Here is a 22,150-nt window from a genome sequence, read left to right as displayed (position 1 = left end):
TTTTACAGTCACTTTTTTGTCAGAAAAGCAGCACACTTGAAGGAACTAAAGTTTAGGAAAGCTAAACTCAGTGAACCACAGCTGACAAAGTTCAGTGCAACTTCACAGGGTCTTCTTGGAATTCAAACTTTCTTCCATTCCTGGCTTTGCTCACGTCCCTCCAGCTACGTGTCTGCTAAATGCCACAAGAAAATTGTAGAGAGTCACTGGGAAAATGTGGCAACACAAAGAAACACAGCAAAAATATGACTAACAGAATGATGAAAAAGGAAGTCCTGTGAAGCTAATAATGCTTTAAATATCTGTCAAAAAAAAAAAAAAAAAAAAGCTGTATCAGCTCAAACTAAACATTGAGTAGGAAGTCACAAGGTTGATAGACATCAAACCACTGAAACAGACTAAAATTGTATTTTCCCTGTTCCAATAATATGGATTTTACACCATGAATGCTGCTTTGAATATGAAATATAGGCTGGCACAGAAGTTTGAGAAGCAAGATTGCCCATCAACAACCTTCAAATGGGGTCTCTGTTGACAGATTTTACCAGTGGGTATTGTTTTACTGGTCAATACTGGTGTGATGGCCAAGCTGGTCAGTTTAGTTGGCTTGCAAAAAAGGACTCTACAACTTGGAAAAGACTAAGATTAAATATTTAATTTGGATTTAATTGTAAATTGGATTTCTGTAAGAAAGAAATTATTAAATGAGGCATCAGACCACAGGATTTAATTAATAATAAGTTAAATAAGTGCTTAGAAACATTTGATCAAATTTCCTCCATTATGTTTAACTTGAATAGAAAATGGGATGTTACATTTTCAGATTGTCATTGAGGAAAAAAAAAAAAGGATTTTCATTCTCTAACTCACTGTCCCATAAGCCTAATCTTAAATCAGGGTGCAATGATTGCAACATGTTTTGTGCAAGAGAAAATAAAGATAATATTAAATAACTATGGAAGCATTTAAACACACCTGAGCCTGCATCTGAAATGAGCCACGGAGGTTTTCTGGAAAGGGTGAACTCACTAAACTAAGACAAGTTGGTCTTTTTCAATCAAACAGACTCAAAAATATAGATTCAAAACCTGGGGAATTTTGTTAGGAAGTGATAAGGACAGGGATAGCCTTACAGCTAAGACCAGTAGCTCAGTTGAGTAAAACTAAGTTGTTTTAAATAAATACTACAAGAGTCATTCTCTCCTCAGGTGTTTTTGACCTCAAACTCTCAGAATTTGTCATATTTTGTTCATCACCTTTTTTTTTTCCTTTTCTTTTTTTTTTTTTTTTTTTTTTTTTTGGTATGGTTTTCCTCCCTTTTTGTGAACATCCAGCACCACAGGACCACACTTATTCAGAGAATTACAGCTCATCATGACCCCTGGCATTGCCAATATTTAAAATACCATCAAGGTCAGACACTGCCATTTCCTCTGTGCAAAGAGGACATCACAAGTGCTGTATCCTTGTCCTCTAAACCAGGATGTGCCCAACTTCTGGAGCCTGGTGGTGTGGATAATGACATTTTTCTAGCCCAAAGCCCCACTGAGATAATGGTGTGGCTGTCAGAAGGACACTTCCTTTGGCAGCAGTGATATGACTCTTACTTTTTTGAAAATAGCTTGCTGGTTATCTTTTACTCAAGATGAAAAAGAATATTTCCCAACTTTTTGAGCACTTCTTTCATTTTGCTGCCACACTGTGCACTGGAGATCTTAGGAATCAGCTCTGGGCTGGAGTCTTAGTGCATGGATATTTTTCAGAAATTACTTTGCCTTCAGGTAATATTTCCCCCTGGTCAATCCACGGGATGAAACTCTGAGCATTAGCAATAGTATCAGGGAGTTTTCTTTAAGTTTCTTTCATTTTCATCCATTTGGAAAAATCAAAAAGTATTATTACCTTCTCTTCCATCTCACATTCATCCTTTAAAAAGTCACCGTTAAATCAAAAATTTGGGATTATGAAGTGAAACAGATTTGGCTTAGGGAGAAAACAGATCAGCATTTATGGCACCTGTTGCATGATATGGTCTTAGTGATAGATGCCTCTTAATTTCAGCAATTAGCTCTAGATGCATATAAATTAAGTGCTTTGTTTCTTTCCATTTAAACCATGTGCAAATAAACCCTGAATTAATTCTATTGCAAAGCTTCAACTCCCTCTTACTAACTCTAAGAACAAATACACCTTACTTTGATTATTTTTGTGGCTTTGAAGTGGCCCCAAAAAGAGCATTTTGGGGTTTGAGCTTGAACCAGTAAATCCTGGATGGTGGGACTGAAAAGGTGAGCAAAAGGTTGCACCCTGCTTGCCTGGAGAAGTCAAAAATGGGGACCCAAGACTTTACAGGTTCTTGATCAAATACATCAGTGTGCTCAAATATCTAGGAATATCTGGAAGGATGGGGTTTATCATTAGCTTGGCCAAAGGAGTCCCTCTTCTGCTGCATCAAGCTCATCAAACCCTGGATAAAATCTTCTGCCCCTGTCTGTAGAATCATAAATCATCACACCACAAAGCAGCTGTAAAATTATGTTTTATTTAGGGGTTGTGGGGTCCTCTGGGGTTAGTTTAGTGCTCAGATATACAAGTAAGCAAGAGAATAGTGACAGCCATGCCAGGTTCTTTTCAAAAGGCTTCAGAAAACCACTCTACAGACTGAAAGCGATTTTTAAAGTGTGGAAGCACTGTGGTTTTTATCATTGCATTTAGGGGTTTTTGCATTTAAATTGCAACAGTGTCTCAAGTCTTGAATGTTTTAATCTCAAAATAAACTCTTCCTAATTATTTTGTTATTTTTTTATATAATTACCTACTTTATATCTGAAATTAGAAAGGCTTTAAGATCTTTATGTCAAAATAAATTACTTACAATTCAGCTAATTTTGCTTTGAATTTTAAATGCATCTGGGGCTGATAGTTAAACATTAGTTTACCCTCAAAAAGAAAGGCTCTTAATGGAGCAAAAGAATTATGACTGGTGATTTGAAAATGCAATTTTCCTGCTTTATCAGTTGAACTAAAATATTTCATTGAGGGACCTGGACAGACTGGAGAGTTGGGCTGATCCCAAGGGGATGAGGTTCAACAAGGCCAAGTGCCGGGTCCTGCACTTTGGCCACAAGAACCCCATGGGGAGCTCCAGGCTGGGCACAGAGTGGCAGAAAGGGAGCTGGGAGTCTGGATTGCCAGGAAGCTGAAGAGGAGCCAGCAGTGTGCCCAGGTGGCCAAGAAGGCCAATGGCATCCTGGGCTGGCTCAGGAACAGCGTGGCCAGCAGGTCCAGGGAAGGGATTCTGCCCCTGTGCTCAGCCCTGGGGAGGCCACAGCTTGAGTCCTGTGTCCAGTTCTGGGCCCCTCAGCACAGGAAGGAGATTGAGGTGCTGGAGCAGGTCCAGAGAAGAGCAAGGAGGCTGGGAAGGGATCCAGCACAAGTGCTGTGAGGAAGGGCTGAGGGAGCTGGGGGTGTTGAGGCTGGAGAAGAGGAGGCTCAGGGGAGACCTCATCACTCTCTCCAACTCCCTGAAAGGAGGTTGGAGCCAGGGGGGGGTTGGGCTCTTTTCCCAGGCAACTCTCAGCAAGACAAGAGGGCACAAGAGGTCTCAAGTTGTGCCAGGGGAGGTTTAGGTTGGACATGAGAAAGAATTTCTTTCTGGAGAGGGTGATCAGCCATTGGAATGGGCTGCCCAGGGAAGGGGTGGATTCTCCATCCCTGGAGATATTTCCAAAGAGCCTGGATGTGGCACTCAGTGCCATGGGCTGGGAACTGCAGCGGGAGTGGATCAAGGGTTGGACTTGATGAGCTCTGAGGTCCCTTCCAACCCAGCCAATTCTGTGATTCTACGATTTTGAACAGTTCCTTTTTTTTTCCATTTCAGATTATCACAAGATTACAACAACAAGAACCAGCACCCAACTTCCACCCTGCCTGCTGCACCTCCAGAAGAAATTCAGAACAAAGTCCATCTCCCAAAAGGAAAAATATACCTCAGTTTCCTGAAGTTTCCAGTTCTTTTGGCTCAGAGGCAAACACAGACACCCTGAGGTGCCTGCAAAAAGAGAGTAACTGGAAAGTAAATTTTGGAGATGCTTTGCTTGAGCAAATGTAGGAAGAGATGACAGGGGAAAAATATTAATTTAAATAAATAACATCAATCTGAAAGGATAAAAAAGCAATATGCAAGTTCTGGTCTTTTGATTAAGAACTTGATTTCAACACTGATGAAAGGAAGCAAGAAATTGTCTGGATTTTGGGTCATTCTCATGGTTTTGCTTTTTTCCTTCCTTCCATTTTGCTGTTTTCCCACTGGGGAAAGAAGTAAAAAAAATTACAAAATGAAAAAGTCTTCACTGATCTCAGCTGAAATTACAAACTCCTCACTATTGATTCATGACCATTTTTGCTTTGTTCTTCTTGTCTAGCCATGTCCATGAGGAGTGTGTGTGAATCCCTGATATTTATTCTTTTTCTGAAATCAGACTGTTTTTCTATAAATACTACTTTTCATTTTGCTTTTTGCTTTTCCCAGGAAAACCTTTCTATTTCCAGGCAGCCTAATAGTGAGAGGAAATAAAAAATACTTATATTCCCCAAAATCAGAAGCATAAAACTTCTGTGTTACCCAAGGCCACCTCCCCAACACTGTGTTTTGGTCCTTCCCTATGATCCTTGTCATGCAACACAGCTTTTGATGGAAGGATGGGCATTTAAATTAAGTCTTAACTCCTTATGTTAACCTACATGGCTAATTTTGTTAAAAGTCTAGTTTCAAGGATGAATTGCCACCTTCACAGGGGTGTTTAAAGTCATTATTATTTCACTTTCACAGAAATCACTTGGTTTATACCAAAGATCAAACTCTGATCTCTGTCCTATTAAATCTGCTGACACTAATACTTGCATTGTCTCCTCATGTAGAAGGGAGAAAAGGCAACAAAGATAAAACCAAATTATAAATTATCTACCAAGCTGGTCTTTTGACTTTGATGGCAATACCAGGAAAGTGACCAATTAACCTTCTGAAAATAAGTAGGAATAATAATAAACATCCTATGCCAGAAAGGATCAGGCTAATACAATTTAAAGGAAAACTGCTATGATTTGAAGGCAAAGCTGCTCATTTCAACCAATGAATTTCAAATCCTATCTTATTAATGAATAAAACAAAATTAAAAAAAAAAAAAGAAGTCCTGTAGACCTAATTAAAAAATACAAGGAACTTGAAATGTGTGTTGCCACTGCAAAAAGCTGGAAAATCTAGTAGGGATCAAGCCCAAGTTGATAGCACATCCTCATGAGCAGAACAGAACAGGAAAGAATGAGTCTGTTTAACATCACCATTGATGATATGAGCTGCAAAAATTATCACAGCTCATCATAACTTTTATTTGTCTTTTTTTTTTTTGGAGACAGTGCAAAGTCTTTAGAAATCCTGCTGATGAGTAATGGTGCAGGCAATAACCAAGGTGGAGCTCCTTTGACAGGTACCCAAGATTTAAAATAGCAGCAGCTGAGACAGCTTAAAAGGATAAAAGAGACAAAATACATTAGTGGGGAGCATGAATGGAGGTTAATACTGTAAAAAAGCAATGCAATTTGTAATAATTCCTCTCCCAGAATATCCCCTAAATGAGAAGACATCAACAACTTCAGGCTCAGGCTGTGACTAAGGAGGGAGATCTGAGCAGAGTCAGCCCCTTGCAGGGAAATGGGACATTTTTCTGATGCTACTTCCATGCCCATGAAGGTGGAAAGGAACTGATCTGATCAGTCTGAAAATAAGAACCATGGACCTGACCCAGATGGTCTTGATTATGTGGGTCAGTTTAGTACAACCCTTCAGCAGCTTTTTGGAGCAACTCTTCTCAGCCCCTCATTGGCCTTCTGTCATGACAACTGGTTAATCATAAGCTAAAAAATGGCAATTAATTAATTAACTTACCATTAACTTAATGGTAAGTAATTACTTAAACTTCAAATAGAGGGGCTTTTGCTTTTAGTTTGAACAAAGCAGTGAAAGGAATTTGCTCTGCTAAACCTACCCCTTGGTCTTCCAGCCTGGAGTCCAAGCAGGTCATCCAAGTTTTGTTTTCCTACATGTTTTAAGACCAAATTTTTGTTGATCCAACACGACTGATTTTTCCCAGCTTCAGCTGAAGTAATACACTGAGTGATTAGTTAACATTAAGACAGCTTTTGATTTTAATTCTTCACTTTTGGGGGCTGTTTTCCTTCAGGGACTATAGAAAGCATAGGGAAAAAAAAATCTTCACAGTAAGAGCTGTAATTAATTCATCAAGAACCTGCAGAACCTCAGTGCAACACAAATTTCTTCATCTGAAGGTTGACAGAGAAATATTTAGCAATGGAACTTGCAGGTTTTGGTAGTGAGAGTGAAAAAAATGGACTGACTCCTGGACATAAATGGCCTCAAGTTGTTCTGTACTTGGAGCTGATGATTTATTCCCTTATCATTGCACTATTTGTCTCTGGGAAATCCTTCCAGTGATGAAGTAAAGATGGGTTCAGCCTGATAAATGTGTGTTTATTTATACACCACATGCATTTGCATTTCCTATCATGTTTTGCTGGAAACAGGGAGTGAAAATAAGGAAATCAGGACTCGATGAGGAGTGAAATATGGAAGATTTAAAGATGAAAGGTGGGTACACACAAAAAACAAACCAAATCCACCTTGTTTCCATTCCCAGGCTTTCCTATCAGACACAGAGGGGACTGAGGGAAGGAAGAGGACTTGAGACCAACCATGGTGCCCAGGTTGGAATGAGCAGAAGGTCAGGAGCCTCTGAAAGCCCCAATTTAAACCAAAGATTTCCCTTCCATCACCACCCAACAGGAATAAATGAAAACCTCCATTTGGTGCAGAGCAGACAGATAATAATAGAAAGATCAATTCTCATCTCAACAATAGAAGTGATGAGCTGCAAGGCACAAAATGTGACCTGCAGAGGTTAAAATTGCTCAGTGGAGCAGAAGGTTTGTTAGTCCGAGCCCTGAAACATTTGGTGGGATTGACTGTGCTTTTACCAGTTCTGTGTAATTACAGAAATAGAATGCCAGATAAGTTTAATTATAGCTGTTAGAGGAAAATAAGGAATATTGGTGACTCAGATCTAGAGTTCCCTACCACTTACACTGAGTTTGTTTGGATGGGAGTAATCTAACTATGAAAAAAAAATAAATCTATGTATATATAGAAAGAGAACTGTTCTCTAAAAACACATGTGGATCTGTATTATATTTTCTTGACTAGAATAAAATGGTAAATCAGTAGAGCAGAGCTTCCTCTGACTGTTTGAGACAAGAATGTTAAACAAAACACTTTTGGTTTCTTCACAGTACAGAAAACCTTCAAAATAGCAAAAAAACATTTAGTTCCACTACTTGGTCTATCTTCCTCATTGTTTTTGGGGGTTTTTTTTACTTTTGTTTTTTGTATTTTGGGGCTTGTTTGTTTGTTCTTTGTTTATTAGGTTTTTGGTGGGGGGTTTTTTTGGTGTTTTTTTTTTTTTTTTTTGGTTAGTTGATTGGGGGTTTTTTTGTTATTGCTTATTTGGGGTTTTTTGGTTTGGGTTTTTTTGTTTGTTTTTTTCTTGTTTGTTATATTAATCAACACATACGGACAGAAAAAGGCCTGGAACCCAGCATAATATCACTAAAGCCTGGAAGAAAGCTACTTCTCATGCCAGTAGTCAGCATCCTCTCCCAGGTGGTCCCCTGGGCTGTATTTTTCCTTTCCAAATCCAACTGCAGGAGGTTCTTTGCAACATCCAGGATACTCAGGCACTCCAAACATCAGGATCCCATTGATCCACATATGCCAGGGAAGCAAAAGATGGATCTGATCTACCCAGCAGAGGAAGGTTGGGATTTCATCACCCTGTAGTTCCTCATTTCCATGCCTGGGGAAGCATTCAGAAATCTCAACAGCTCACAAGAAACAGTGAGAAAACCAAATGCCCCGAGCAATGCCATCTCTTTAGAAAGGCCAGAAATGACTCTGAAAGGGTTGTTTTCCATTCTTGCATTTCACATCCATGCCTGGGCTCTGTCTGACACCTGTGAGACAGCCAGAGAGCTCCCAGACTAGGAAAGCCAAAGGTCAGAAGTTGGGGCAGCCCTCAACAGAAGTGCTCGAAACCACTGAAACCCTGGCATTTCTTCAGTGCCACATCCTAATCTTTTCTGAACAGCAGGCATAGCCTCTCCTTGCCCTCAGACAAGCCTGGTGAGAAGCTGTTTGGAGGGAAGATGCTATCCTAGCAACAGCCAGGATTTGCCTGGCCACCAGACATGTTCCACTCACACCTCCTGCCTCCCAAAGCCAACAATTCCAGCTCTCCATCCTCTGGATGCCTTCTTCTCCCAGTTATCAGCAGGGAGGTGAGTGCTGGCCTCTTCTCTCAAGTAAGCAATGGTAGGACCAGAGGAAATGGCCAGAAATTGCACCATGGAAGGTTTAGGCTAAATCTGAGGAATAATTTCTTGAACAAGAAATTTTACCCCAGGCTGCCCCCCAGGGAGGTGGTGGAGTCACCATCCCTGAAGGTGTTTAGAAGCCATGCAGACTTCAGGCCATGTTCCAGTGGGTGAGTCAGATATTAATAAATATTTTTTTTTTTTTTGTGGGGGGAGATGTTGGCAGTTGGATGCCATGATCTGAGAGTTCTTTTCCAACTGTGACAGTTCTGTGATTCAGCAGACAGCTCCTTAGCTCCAGAAGAACAAGGATTGCCCCACCAAGAGCTTGGCTCACTGGGAAAAATTCTCTTGTCTATGACTCTTTTCCAGCATATCAAAGGATTCCGTGGTGTCATTTTTGTTTTTTGCAGATCAACAAACCCTACAAGAGAGTTTTTCAACACTGAGGCTTTGGGAGAGAATTTCCCAGTAAAAATGCGTTTCTTTTTCATCTGCTATTATTATTTGCACCTTAAAATCTAGTTTAATAGTTTTAAAACTTAAATTAAACACCTCAAAAACATGATGATGGGCTGGAAAAGAGTTGGAAATAACAGCATAATTGGCACACTGCTGCCAAGGCTGGGCAGAGAAGAATTTAATGAAGATACAGAGGACTTCTGGCTAGACTTTTCCTCCCCTTGTATCCAAACCAGTCTCTGTAAATGTTAGTTTTGTTTTATAGCAATGCCCTGCATATGAGAGGATGTAGTTTGGTATGAGAGCTCTCTAGTTTTCACAAGTTACAGCAGTCAAATGTGATACTGGAATTAAAATAATTCTTTTTTCCTAGTTCTCAGAAAGAATCTTTTGATGAGGTGTCCCTGTCCATGCAGGGGGGTTGGATCTTGATGATCTTTAAGATCCCTACCAACCCTAAACCAGGCTATGAGTCTATGATTCAGGCTTTTTTTCTTTGGCTTTTCATAGCCACAAGAATTTGCTACAGCTCAGACCAAGTTTTGTCTGAACCTCACCCCAAAAAGCATCACCACAACCTCCATAACAGTGCAAGAAGAGGCCAAGGGATGCAGTTTTAGAGAGCATGAAGGGCACTCAAGAGGCCAAGAGTGACTTAGTGATTCTATTGCATCTCAGGGGGCTAAGAACAATTTTCATGGCTCAGGAAGGGAGGGAGAACCATATAGAATCATAGAATGGGCTGTGTTGGAAGGGACCTCAGAGCTCATCAAGTCCAACCCTTGATCCACTCCCACTGCAGTTCCCAGCCCATGGCACTGAGTGCCACATCCAGGCTCTTTTGAAATATCTCCAGGGATGGAGAATCCACCCCTTCCCTGGGCAGCCCATTCCAATGGCTGATCACCCTCTCCAGAAAGAAATTCTTTCTCATGTCCAACCTAAACCTCTCCTGGCACAACTTGAGACCTCTTGTGCCCTCTTGTCTTGCTGAGAGTTGCCTGGGAAAAGAGCCCAACCCCCCCCTGGCTCCAACCTCCTTTCAGGGAGTTGGAGAGAGTGATGAGGTCTCCCCTGAGCCTCCTCTTCTCCAGCCTCAACACCCCCAGCTCCCTCAGCCCTTCCTCACAGGACTTGTGCTGGATCCCTTCCCAGCCTCCTTGCTCTTCTCTGGACCTGCTCCAGCACCTCAATCTCCTTCCTGAGCTGAGGGGCCCAGAACTGGACACAGGACTCAAGCTGTGGCCTCCCCAGGGCTGAGCACAGGGGCAGAATCCCTTCCCTGGACCTGCTGGCCACGCTCTTCCTGAGCCAGCCCAGGATGCCATTGGCCTTCTTGGCCACCTGGGCACACTGCTGCCTCCTCTTCAGCTTCCTGGCAATCCAGACTCCCAGCTCCCTTTCTGCCACTCTGTGCCCAGCCTGGAGCTCCCCATGGGGTTGTTGTGGCCAAAGTGCAGGACCCGGCACTTGGCCTTGTTGAACCTCATCCCGTTGGGATCAGCCCAACTCTCCAGTCTGTCCAGGTCCCTCTGCAGAGCCCTCCTGCCTTCCAGCTGATCCACACTCCCCCCCAGCTTAGTGTCATCTGCAGATTTGCTGATGATGGACTCAATCCCCTCATCTAAATCATCAATGAAGATATTGAACAGAACTGGGCCCAACACTGATCCCTGGGGGACACCACAGCCGCCATTTTGATGCAGCCCCGTTCAGCACCACTCTCTGGGCCCGGCCCTCCAGCCAGTTCCTAACCCAGCACAGATGCCCCTGTCCAAGCTGTGGCCTGACAGCTTTTTCAGGAGAACGCTGTGGGAGACGGTGTCAAAGGCCTTGCTGAAGTCCAGGTAGACCATATCATAAGGGAATAATAATTACTGGAAGGATTAACTAAGTTTGCATTTTTAGATCTTCAGTAAAGGAACAGCAGGTCTCCCCTTATCACTGCAAAAGTAGAAGAAAGAAGGAAAAAAAAAAATAAATTGTCCCTTGCAGTATATTGTCTCCTGGTATATTTATCCTACTGGACACAGGAGTCTTATTTAGAAAGAACAGTGTTGGCAATGCTCAATATATATTTTTTTTTTTTCACTATTAAGCCAAGCTAAAAACAACAGGGCAGCAAAATAAATCAGCTACAAGTTGCCAAACTTCAAAGCCATGGAAGAAAAATAATTTTAAAAAAATAATGAGAAAACAAGAAAGTGGAAATAAATGCAAAAGCAAGAAAATATCACTAGCTAGAAGTGGGAGGCTAAACACCACAGACTTAATTCCTGTTTTAGTTTGAGTTAGATAGATAAATTGTAGGGTAGATTTGATGGGTATATCCAAAATACACATGTTCAAACCAGGAAAAGTTAGAAATATATTAATGACATAAAATTATACTATAAAAGCCTTTATATCGTGAAGAAAATATTTTTGGGGGTGTAAAATCTGGAAAATACATGTCAGACTCATCAACTATGTTTAGTTATTAGAACCTTAAAAGCCTAATAGGAAGTCACCAACACTAGTAATGCTTTCTAAAAAAAAATCCTTCCATTTAAAAAGGAAGTGCCTCTTAATTATAAAATGGACTAAAGTAAATTTTGTGTCTATATTGCACCTAACGACCAGAAAATCTGGTAGAACATTTCTAAGAATTACATAATTTGATACTCTTGTGTCAAGACCTATGGCAAAAAAGCTGTAGGGGAAAAATTGATTCTACGTAGAAAGTGTTTTCCATGATTTATAGCAGAAAATAATCACATGCAAAACTGAAAAAAAAAAAAAAAATAGAACCCGGATGGACTGAATAAAAGTGAAATAAACTGAAATCTCTGCTAAGAGGTCCTTGCTTCCATGCTGCTAGGTTTCTGGACAAAGAATGCCAGATTGGAAAATACAGAAATTTGACAGCCTTTAGAACTAAGGCACCAATTTAAGAAGAGACAGCTGATATTTACAAATATTCTTACGGAGTTCAGAATTTCAGTGGTTAAAAGCAAAACTGACCAATTGCTGCACAAAGGCCAACCTGTCCATTTGAATTGTTTCATTTATTTGGGAGAATATACACATTGGTAAGAGCCAGTGTGGAAATTCAGAAGGCTGCAGATGAGATCAAAGTCTTGAAGTGAGAGGCAATTATTAGTATCAAATGGTTTGGGTTGGAAGGGACCTTAAAGCTCATCCAGTCCCAACCACCCAAGGCTCCCAAAGCAGTGATAGCAAGCACTGCTGTTTTGATTAAGAAATTGTGAGCATCAGGGTGGAAAAAGGAGATTTCTACTGGACCTGGGAGGTTTCCTTTACAGCAGGAACCTTTCAGACCTGCTAAGGATGCCAAACAAGTGTGATTGATACTGCCAGTATACAACACCAGTTCTGGAAAGGTACCTCCCATCTGCAGCCCGTGCATCCCACAGCTGGACAGGGGATTCTCAAGGAAGAGGTGAATGTGCCAAAGCTCACCCAGGATCAGGGATCTGACCCTGTGCTTTCTCATAGAATCATCAAATTATTTGGGTTGGAAGGGATCTTGAAGTTATCTAATTCCACCCCCCCTGCGTGGGCAGGGACACCTCCCTCCAGCCCAGGTTGCTCCAAGCCCCATCCAACCTGAACTTGGACACTGCCAGGGATGGGGCAGCCACAGCTTCCTTGGGCAGCCTGTGTCAGCATCTCACAACCTTTACACTGAAGAATTTCTTCCTGATATCTAATTTAATCTTCCCTCTTCAAGCTTGAATCCATTCCCCTTGTCCTGTCACTCCATGACCTTGTAGAAAGCCCCTCCCGAGCTTTCCTGCAGCCCCTTCAGGTACTGGGAGGCTCTACTGGGAGGTCTCCCTGAAGTCTTTCCTTTTCCAGGCTGAACATCCCCAACACTCTCATCCTGTCAGCACAGGAGAGGTGCTCCAACCCTCTGATATCTTCATGGCCCTCTGGATTTGCTCCAGCAGCTCCATCTCCTTCTTATGTTGGGAATTTTGCCAGACAGTTCTTGTGGCAGAGGAACCCCCAGCCCCAGAGTGAAGGAGCTGCACCTCCCCTTTTCACTGCCAGAAAACATCCACGGGCAGGGATGAGACTCAATTTATGGATTTTTAAAGCAGTGGCAGCAAAAGGAATGGTGCCTTAGGCAACAATGTTGTTTTCTCCCAGTTTATTTCACATCCAGAGTTTTCCCTGAACTTAGATAAGGCTCCTTTGCCATGAATTTTTTATACTTAGTTACCCAAAAAGCCTATCTTGAAATCCAGGCACACTACGTAGCACACAAAGCAATATTTGTAAAAAGTTGCCTCTACTGAGCACCTACACTTAGTAGCTAACAAACCACCCAGAAATGCCTCAGCTCTTAGAAATAGGGGTCACACCAACCACTGGTGTAAATTCTGGAAGGCTAAAGAAGAGCAGCAAAAGGCTTACATGATACCTTAGTTAAAGTCCTGACAAGATTATTTCCACCAAAGCAGAAACTTAAATCTTGGAAGAGTAGAAAAGATGCTTAGGAAAAATCTTTAAAATTCATCCCGTCCCTCTCTAAGCCATTCCTGACAAAGATTTTGTTGAATCTGGATGATGGCAAAGCAAAATAAAATTGGGAAATAATTTATATGGCTCTAATCCTGACAGAGTGGGGCAAATCAGATATTGCACACAATTTTTAGGACAGTCAAATGCGGGGGGAACATTCCCCTGTTCATTTGAGGGAACAAAAAGCAAGAAGCTGAGATGGTAAGAGCCAGATTCTTGCTGTTTTTCCTCAGAAATCCTTTAAGAATGGGAAAATCCATGACCTAATATTAAACTCCACTTTAAATCATCATTCAGTGGCTGAAGAAATCCATGTTCTTCATGTACATTGTACCAGAGCTCCAAGACTGAGTGAGGAACACGATGGCTGATGGGGGTTTCAATGCCATCCCATTCCTTCTGAACATCCTTTGCCACAGAACATGCAACAGTTTAGCACCTGGTACCTCTGTGACTGCCTGAAATTATCTTATTCTTCTCCTGTACTCTCTTTTCTGCCCAAATTCCCTTAAGCTGCAGCTGCAAGCTCAGCACTGATCATTCTTTTGTGCTCTGATCACCCAGACACTGGCATCAGGGTTTCTGAAAGCTACACACATGGGTGGCTTCATATCTAAAGTTCAATAAATAAAATCATATAGAATTCTATATGGTCTATATTCTACATGGTTATTAAGCAAAAAATAAAAATCCAACAGTCTGAACCTTATTTATCTAAAATCTTGATATCCAGCCTAAAATAATTCCCTCAACATCTGTGTTTTAGCCATATTTTTGACACAGAGCTGCCTCTGAGCAATTTTAAGTCCCAATGTGGCCTTCCCAGTTCCTAAAAGGGAACACTCATCTTTGCTAAGGAGAAAGCCAAATGCACCACAACCAACCACAGGAACTGCATGAACAACCCAAAAATCAGAAGCAGAAATATTAATCCTGCCTTCTATGGGTTTCCTTCAGTAACAAAAGGCATTGCCATGGTCAACCCTTTCTCCAACTGTTCTGTAGGGCTCTATTTTATGAAACAACTAATTTGAAGAGAGTGTGTTGTTAGCCTAAGGAGTTGAGCTCTTTGCAGCTGTTCCCTGGATGCCTTGGAGAGGACCAGAGGCATTTTAACCATTCCTGTAAACCAGTTCCAAGGGAATATTGTGGGTTGCTTTTCCCTCTGTCACTTTTAGAGTTCTACAGCTCCCACTGCACTTGCCACAACCTCAGCCATTATTGTCTGCATTTAGCTACCTGCATCCATATTAACTGCAGGCTTTTTGCTAGGATCTGGATCTCTTTTTATGCTTTTAGTACAAGATGGACTTTTCAGCAGCTGGGCATTCAATAATGACTTTTCTCTGCAACTATCCAACCGATTCAGAATACTTCAGTTAAACTGAAGGCTTTTCCAAAAAGGGGAAAGGGAAATCAATATTGAATTACAAGCTAGAATTTCAAGTTTCACTCCAGAGGATGTGCTGGATCCTTGAGAGCACTCAGGCACCAAAGGGGCTGCCCAGGGAGGTGGTGGAGTCACCATCCCCAGAGGGATTTACAAACCATGTAGGTGAGACCCTTCAGGACATGTTCTTGTGGGTGATACAGATATAATTTTATTTAGGGGGAATGTTGGACACAGTGATCTGAGGGGTCTTTTTCAGCTGCAGCAATTCTATAGCTTCCATCAAGCTGTAATTCTGGTGTGGGGACTCCAGAATTTCCTGGAGGTGAAGCAGATACACTCAGACAGTGAGTTAGGGACTGGCCATGTAGAAATAAGCCAAGGCATGTTGCTATCCCTCATCTTCCTCAGACAAAACTTCAGTACTGAGGCCCAGAGCATCATACTGACTCCACAAAGGTGTCTTCAAGCTCTGGAGCTTCAAGAGGCTCAGTGGAAGTTCATCAGAAATGCAGATTTGCTTTAAATGGAAAGACACGTGCTATAAAAACAAAACACAAGCTCTTAAAAAGTTCACATTTTTTTTAACTGGAGGAAAACTAACTTTTAAAGCCCCAAATAATCAAACACAACTCCCATATCAGTTCACAGGACCAAATTCTACCCTCTAACACTTTTTCTCATCTTTTCCTCTACATCTTCCAGCACAACAGACAAATAACTTATTCCTACTTGGTACTAGCAATATGTCTCCTGAGTCAGTTCTTTTCTGCTATTTCTCCTGTTAAATATCATTGAAGTTTTCACAGAGCATGGTCAAGCAAATCCAGCATGAAAGATGATCTTGAGTCACCTGGTTATTGCCAACATTTTTGTTACTTAAGATATTTACTGAGAACTTGCAGCTCACATTTACCAATGGTCCTATTGCCCTTCTTGGGAACTGACTGGTGATGAGGATGAGGAATCACAGAATGTTAGGAGGGGACCTCAAGAGATCATTAAGTCCAACCTCTCTGGCCAGATTAGGGTCACTTTGTACAGGTCACACAGGAAAGATTCACTCTTTTATATTAGTACTGGATGCACATCTTCAGGAGAGCAGTTGTTATGAGAATAGGAAATATTCAAGGTTAAGAGAGTCAAAGTTCATTTGTTCCAGCAGGATTAACCAAAATGGAACTATTTTCCTTTTACCTCCATGCTGAACTCACCACACAATTTGTGTGGTGTCAGATGGTTGAAAAAAAAAAAAAAAATTTAGTTCCAAGCCATACAAGTACCTAGCTTTGATTAGAGGTAGTGATGCTGCTACATCAGACCTAACTGCCTATCCTACCTACACAACAATAAAATTCAAGAAATAAAACCTCTTTTCCATTGAGGTTCTTTAGCCAGAAAGGCAAAAAACCAAAAGGAGTCAGTTCCCTGGGTTTTCTTAGCTCTTGTTGAGCTTTCACCTAGCCTAAGAAAAAATGAGAAACACAATATGGGCTTACCAGAAGTTGTTTGTACAACAGTAACCAGATAGTTTTCCTTGATGAGAAACTTATTTTTAGATGGTAGAGTTGGTTTGCATTCCATTTTTCTCAGTTTCAGCAATGTGATATGTAGGAAAGTATAAGCAAAGTTGAGCAAGGTGAGAATTAACTGGCAAGGTGGGTAACGCAGGAAAAAACTGATTTAAAAACAGGAATTATGAGTCTGTCAGGGCTTAACAGCAAAGGAGATGAAGTCTGGAAATGATCCAGCTGAATATTTACAGAAAATATTCAGTGGACTTGCTAAGTGGCACGAGGCAGAGCATTGCTGACACAATACATTGTATTATCAGTACATCCTTATCAGAAATAAGGGAGAATCAGAACACCACAAGGGAAGAAGTGGGTGGTCAGCTGTAAGAAGAGGAATAATAGAAATGGATGAAACATTCAGGCATTCAAAATGTAAGGTCATGCACCTAAGAACACCAAGAAACTCTGCTGAAGGCTGGAGCTCATCAGTGGAAATTACTGAGCTCACATCACAGGGTGACTGAACCATCCCTGGCACACTCAGGAGAAGGGAATATGGACTCAGAGGGTCTGAATTGGGTAGGTTATTACCAGTAGACATTAGGAAGTACCATTTCCAGCACAAGGTCCTGGTGGAAACCCATCTGCAATTCTCTGTTTAACCAAAACAAATTCTAATGTGTGCAGGTGCAGGGCCCAAGAGGTGTAAAAATAGGGGAAATGAGAGAAAACCACAAGGTGTTTTCTCTCAATACACAGAATTAGAGGAGTCTGTCAATGCATTGGAGTGATCATGGAGGGTGGAGAGCTGCTTAAGTTGATAAAAAGTAGAAATAAAAAATCAATCTTCTAAATAAGAATCACTTAATCAGGAAGACAGATGTTTTTAACCCTTCAAAGAGTGAAGTTTTGGGCAATCCTTCCAACAAAACGAGAATATAAAGAACAAATCCAGCTGTCTGGGATAGCTGGGGACTTAAAACACAGAGTCCAGCCTTTGGGTTGGATCATTTTTTATTATCCTAAGCATGGTGAGGAGTTCACACATAACTTACTGGTTTTTAGATCTACTCAGTGGATCAACATCTGCACAAGTTGTAGCTCTCCAGCAGATATTTTATGGACTTCCCAGGCAGTACCTGGATGCTCTCCATGTACTATTTTTCATATTTACCTTTGCTAAGTGGTCCACTGAGTAAGTAACATTTTCTATGGGCCATAAGGATGATCAGAGGACTGGAGCACCTGCCATGAAAGGAGGGGCTGAGAAAACTGGGTTTGTTCAGCCTTGGGAAGAGAAGGTTCAGGGGAGACCTTAATATGATGTTCCAGAACTTAAAGGGGGCCACAAAGCAGCTGGAGACTCCTTGTTCACAAGGAGTCACCTGGACAGGACAAGGGGCAATGGGCACAAGGTGCTCCTGGGGCACAAGAGGGAAATTTTTCCCCATGAGGACAGTCAGACCTTGGAATGGTCTCCCAGGGGAAGGGGGGGATTCCCCCACTTTGGAAAGTTTGAAGTCTCAGCTCTCTGGGGTGCTGAGAGATCTCAGATGAACAATAATATCAGAAGGGTTGGAGCAGGGGGTCCTTGAGGTCCCTTCCAACCTGACATCCTGGGATTTACAAAGTGACAATAAATGGTTTTAAAGCTCTTCCTCCAAAGTTTGTGGTTTCTTCTACATCCATCATGAACACACACACGTACAAACGTAAAATGACAACACTGTTTTCTTCTCACTTTTCTCAGTTTAAGAGGCAGCTGTGACACACAATAGACTAAATAGCCTTTTTTACTATGCCTTCAAATTCAGACTGAACTCATTTATTTCAGTTCTCTTTGAACTGATAAGCATTGTGATCCTTTACTAAAATTATACCATTAAATTATACCAAGAAAAAAAAAATAAAATCTTTCTCTTGCCTTTATTTTTTTAATTTAAAAAAAAAATCCTGAACCCAACATTCTGGAAAACAGTGAGTCTTGCAGCTACTAGTAGGAATATGAAATACAGCTCAATTTTGGATTAAAGCTTGTTAGATACACTTGTCAAAAAGGAGATTATTTCCTATGTTATTTAGGTACTTGGGAAAATATCATCCTGAGTAATAATTTGTAAGTAACACAGGAAAGAGGTAATTGTTTCAAAAACAAGGGACTCTTTTGAATGGTTTTGCTAAGCAAAGTCTCTTAAAAGAAAAAAAAAATATATGATGTTAGGAGAATTCATAATCTGAAAAAAAAAAAAACAAAACCAACAAACCAACCAAACAAAAAACAAACAGAAACCAGAACAAAACAAAACCAGGTGAAGAATAATGACCTAATAGAAATTCATAAATACTTTGTAGGGGTTTTTTTATTAGGTATTAATAATGGCTGGATTATAGAATTGTTTTCCAGAGGAAAAAAGAGCTAAGTGGTATGAAGTCTTCCCTGCAGTAATTTACTATTGAACTTTGTTCATTTGGTTCAAAACCTGACCACAGCCTCGTCTCAGCAGAAAAAAAAAACCTAAAAAGGAAAAAAAAAATTGGTAATAATTCATATAAACTACCAGCTCAAGAGAGCCCAAAAGTCTTAGAAAGGCATTTTACCTATTTTTTTTACCTTAGCATGTCTTGGCAAGATTAAGACCATGCTTTCACACTTGAGTATTTCTTGGTGAGTTAGCTCAGGGCTTCCAAGATTAACTGTGCATGATGATGATTTTACCTGGAAGCAAGGGGGTGGGAGGGTGCTTTCTTACTTTTTTTAAATAGTATGACCTATAGTTAATTGCTGAGATTTTATATCACCATAGCACTATCACAAGAAAATCACAGCTCTGGCACCACAACCCAGAAATAGGGAATAATCTGTCCCATTCTTCACACAAAGGATGGAAGCTTGTAAACCAAACCTCAGCTACCTCTTCAAGCTTTGTCGAGGAGTAGAGAGTGATTTCTGTGTCTTAAATGCTATTTTAAATGCAAGTAAATACACTTTAAATGCATTTAATGTATTTCCTCCCTAGCAGCACAACAACACAAAGGTCTCTGTGTGTCCTGAACATATCAAGCAGAGCATTCATGATTTTGATTTGTTATGACCCCCCCAAAAAAGACAAAATAATGTAATAGTCTATTGAGGCACAATCACCTTCCTCTAAAACATATTGGGAATTATTGGGAAAGGGATATACTCAAAATTAAGCCCTTACACCTCTTTATAAAATATATCACCTCCTTATTAAATACAACACCACCTTATCAAATATATTGGGAACTACTGGGAAAGGGATAGACCCAAAATCCAGCCTAAGTCACCCAGATAGGTATCAACATGGGTAACCTCAGTTACCTCTTCAAGCTTTCTCAAGGAATAGAGAGTGATTACTGTGTCTTAAATCCAAGTAAATACACTTTAAATGCATTTAATGTATTTCCTCCCTAGCAGCACAACAACACAAAGGTCTCTGTGTGTCCTGAACATATCAAGCAAAGCATTCATGATTTTGATTTGTTATGACCGCCCCAAAAAAGACAAAATAATGTAATAGTCTATTGAGGCACAATCACCTTCCTCTAAAACATATTGGGAATTATTGGGAAAGGGATATACTCAAAATTAAGCCCTTACACCTCTTTATAAAATATATCACCTCCTTATTAAATACAACACCACCTTATAGAATATATTGGGAACTACTGGGAAAGGGATAGACCCAAAATCCAGCATAAGTCACCCAGATAGGCATCAATATATATAAACTTAAAACCACTTCTAGTGACAATATACAAATAGCTGCTTCCTAACAGGGCCATTTTCTCTTTGCCTCCAAAGCCAAAATAATTACAATAGAAATGCAGCCACACAGTTCCAGTGAAACACGAAAACATCACAGAAATGCATAAATGGTGAAGAAACACCGTATTTTGTGCAAACTTTCCCATTGCCTTCGAAAAACTTTACGAGATACTCTTCCTTCTGACAAATGCTGCCCAGAGGGGTTGTGGAGGCTCCTTCTCTGGAGACTTTCAAGACCCCTCTGGATGTGTTTCTGTGAGACCTGCCCTGGGTGATCAGGGGAATCAATCTCCAGAGATCCCTTCCAAGCCCTGTCTGTGATTCTAGGATTATGTAGGCAGGAAGAAAAATCTTGGAGTGATAGAACATGCTAAAAAAAAAAAAGTTTCTGAAAGTAAAGGTGGTGGAAGAAATACACCAAGAGAGAATGGTATTGAAATTGGGCAGGCAGGCAAAGAGTCAACAAAAAATGAGAAGAAATAAAGAAAAGAAAAACAAATAGGGCAACTGGGCTGGTGAAGGGACTCGAGCACAGAACCTGTGAGGAGAGGCTGAGGGAGCTGGGGGTGTTGAGGCTGGAGAAGAGGAGGCTCAGGGGAGACCTCATCACTCTCTACAACTCCCTGAAAGGAGGTTGGAGCCAGGGGGGGGGTTGGGCTCTTTTCCCAGGCAACTCTCAGCAAGACAAGAGGGCACAAGAGGTCTCAAGTTGTGCCAGGGGAGGTTTAGGTTGGACATGAGGAAGAATTTCTTTCCAGAGAGGGTGATCAGCCATTGGAATGGGCTGCCCAGGGAAGGGGTGGATTCTCCATCCCTGGAGCTATTTCCAAAGAGCCTGGATGTGGCACTCAGTGCCATGGGCTGGGAACTGCAGCGGGAGTGGATCAAGGGTTGGACTTGATGATCTCTGAGGTCCCTTCCAACCCAGCCAATTCTACAATTCTGTGTTTCTATGAAAAAAAAAGGCAGACATCCTGCTCCAACACAGCACACGAACTTCCCAACCCATGTGCATCCCCACCCCGCATCACAACCAACCCTTCCAGCGAGGTCTCTCTCTACCGGGAGCCTGGGGATGGGGGTTGGGGACCGAGATTGTCCCCAGGGTGTCCCCAGGGTGTCCCCAGGGTGGCACCTTGGACAGCTCCTCACTCACCCTCCTCGTTCTCATCGAAGACGGGCGCCCGGTGGGAGTGGCCGCCCCCCATCTTACTCCGCCGCCGGCTCCGCATCCCCCGCCGCCAGCATCCCGCGGGGCTCCGCCGCCAGGCACCGCCTGCCCCTCCGCACCCCCCGACCGACCCGACTCCTCAGGGTTAGGAAGTCACCCCGAGACGTGGAAAAGATCCCCCGGGAAGAGATAGATGCTGCCTGCCGCCCACCCACTTGGCCCGCTTCGCATCGCGGAGGGGTAGGGAAGGAGGGAGGGAGTTAAGGGAGGGAGGAGGAGGAGGAGGAGGAGGCGGAGGTCCTGCTGCTGGTGGCTTTTGGTAAGCGGTAAAAGCTGGATCTACCTGGATCCTCTCGGATCCTCCTCCTGCTTTTCCTCTCTTCTGGGCAGCGCGGAGCCCCGGCTCCTGCCCCCCCGCACCCGGTCTGATGGGGATGGGGGGGATGCGGACCAGAGGAGCGCAACACCAGCAGCTGATGCTCCCCCAAGACGGATAAGGATCTGGGAAAGAGGGAGGGATAAGCGCTGTCTTAGGTCGAGATGACTTTTGGGGGGAGGAATCCCGATTTTTTAATTTTTATCTTTTTTCAGCGCAAAAGTACGCGGCCAGCTGACCCAACTTCCCTGAGTTTACAAAGGGGAAAAAGAATTAAAAAAAATGTCCCTCCCCTGTTTGCTATCCCGAGGCCCCCTTCCCTGCCCTATACCACCACCTGCCGGCGGGATGGGGGTGTCCCCGCTCGCATGAGCAGTAAAAAAAAAAAAAATATATATATATACATTTGTAAATCTGTGTGTATACAGCAACATGTGTGACTTGAAATGATACCACGGATAAAATGCCTTAAAAA

At 42.0% G+C, this 22,150-nt stretch overlaps 1 protein-coding gene across 1 annotated transcript in view; it reads right to left on the bottom strand.

Moving 5' to 3' along the window:
- The window catches only part of STK32B (serine/threonine kinase 32B), a 125,412-nt gene extending 103,904 nt beyond the window's left edge, over positions 1-21,508 (bottom strand). The window contains exon 1 of the mRNA XM_071744281.1: positions 21,285-21,508. Coding sequence (XP_071600382.1) covers positions 21,285-21,360 — 76 coding nt within the window. The 5' untranslated portion in view covers positions 21,361-21,508. The remainder of the gene's footprint in view (positions 1-21,284) is intronic.
- Positions 21,509-22,150: the final 642 nt, after the last annotated feature.

This window comes from Heliangelus exortis, chromosome 4 (assembly GCF_036169615.1).
Source record: "Heliangelus exortis chromosome 4, bHelExo1.hap1, whole genome shotgun sequence".
Classification (NCBI taxonomy): Eukaryota; Metazoa; Chordata; class Aves; order Apodiformes; family Trochilidae; genus Heliangelus; species Heliangelus exortis.
The sequence above is the reverse complement of the archived record's forward strand: the minus strand, read 5'-3'. Positions and strand labels throughout refer to the sequence as shown.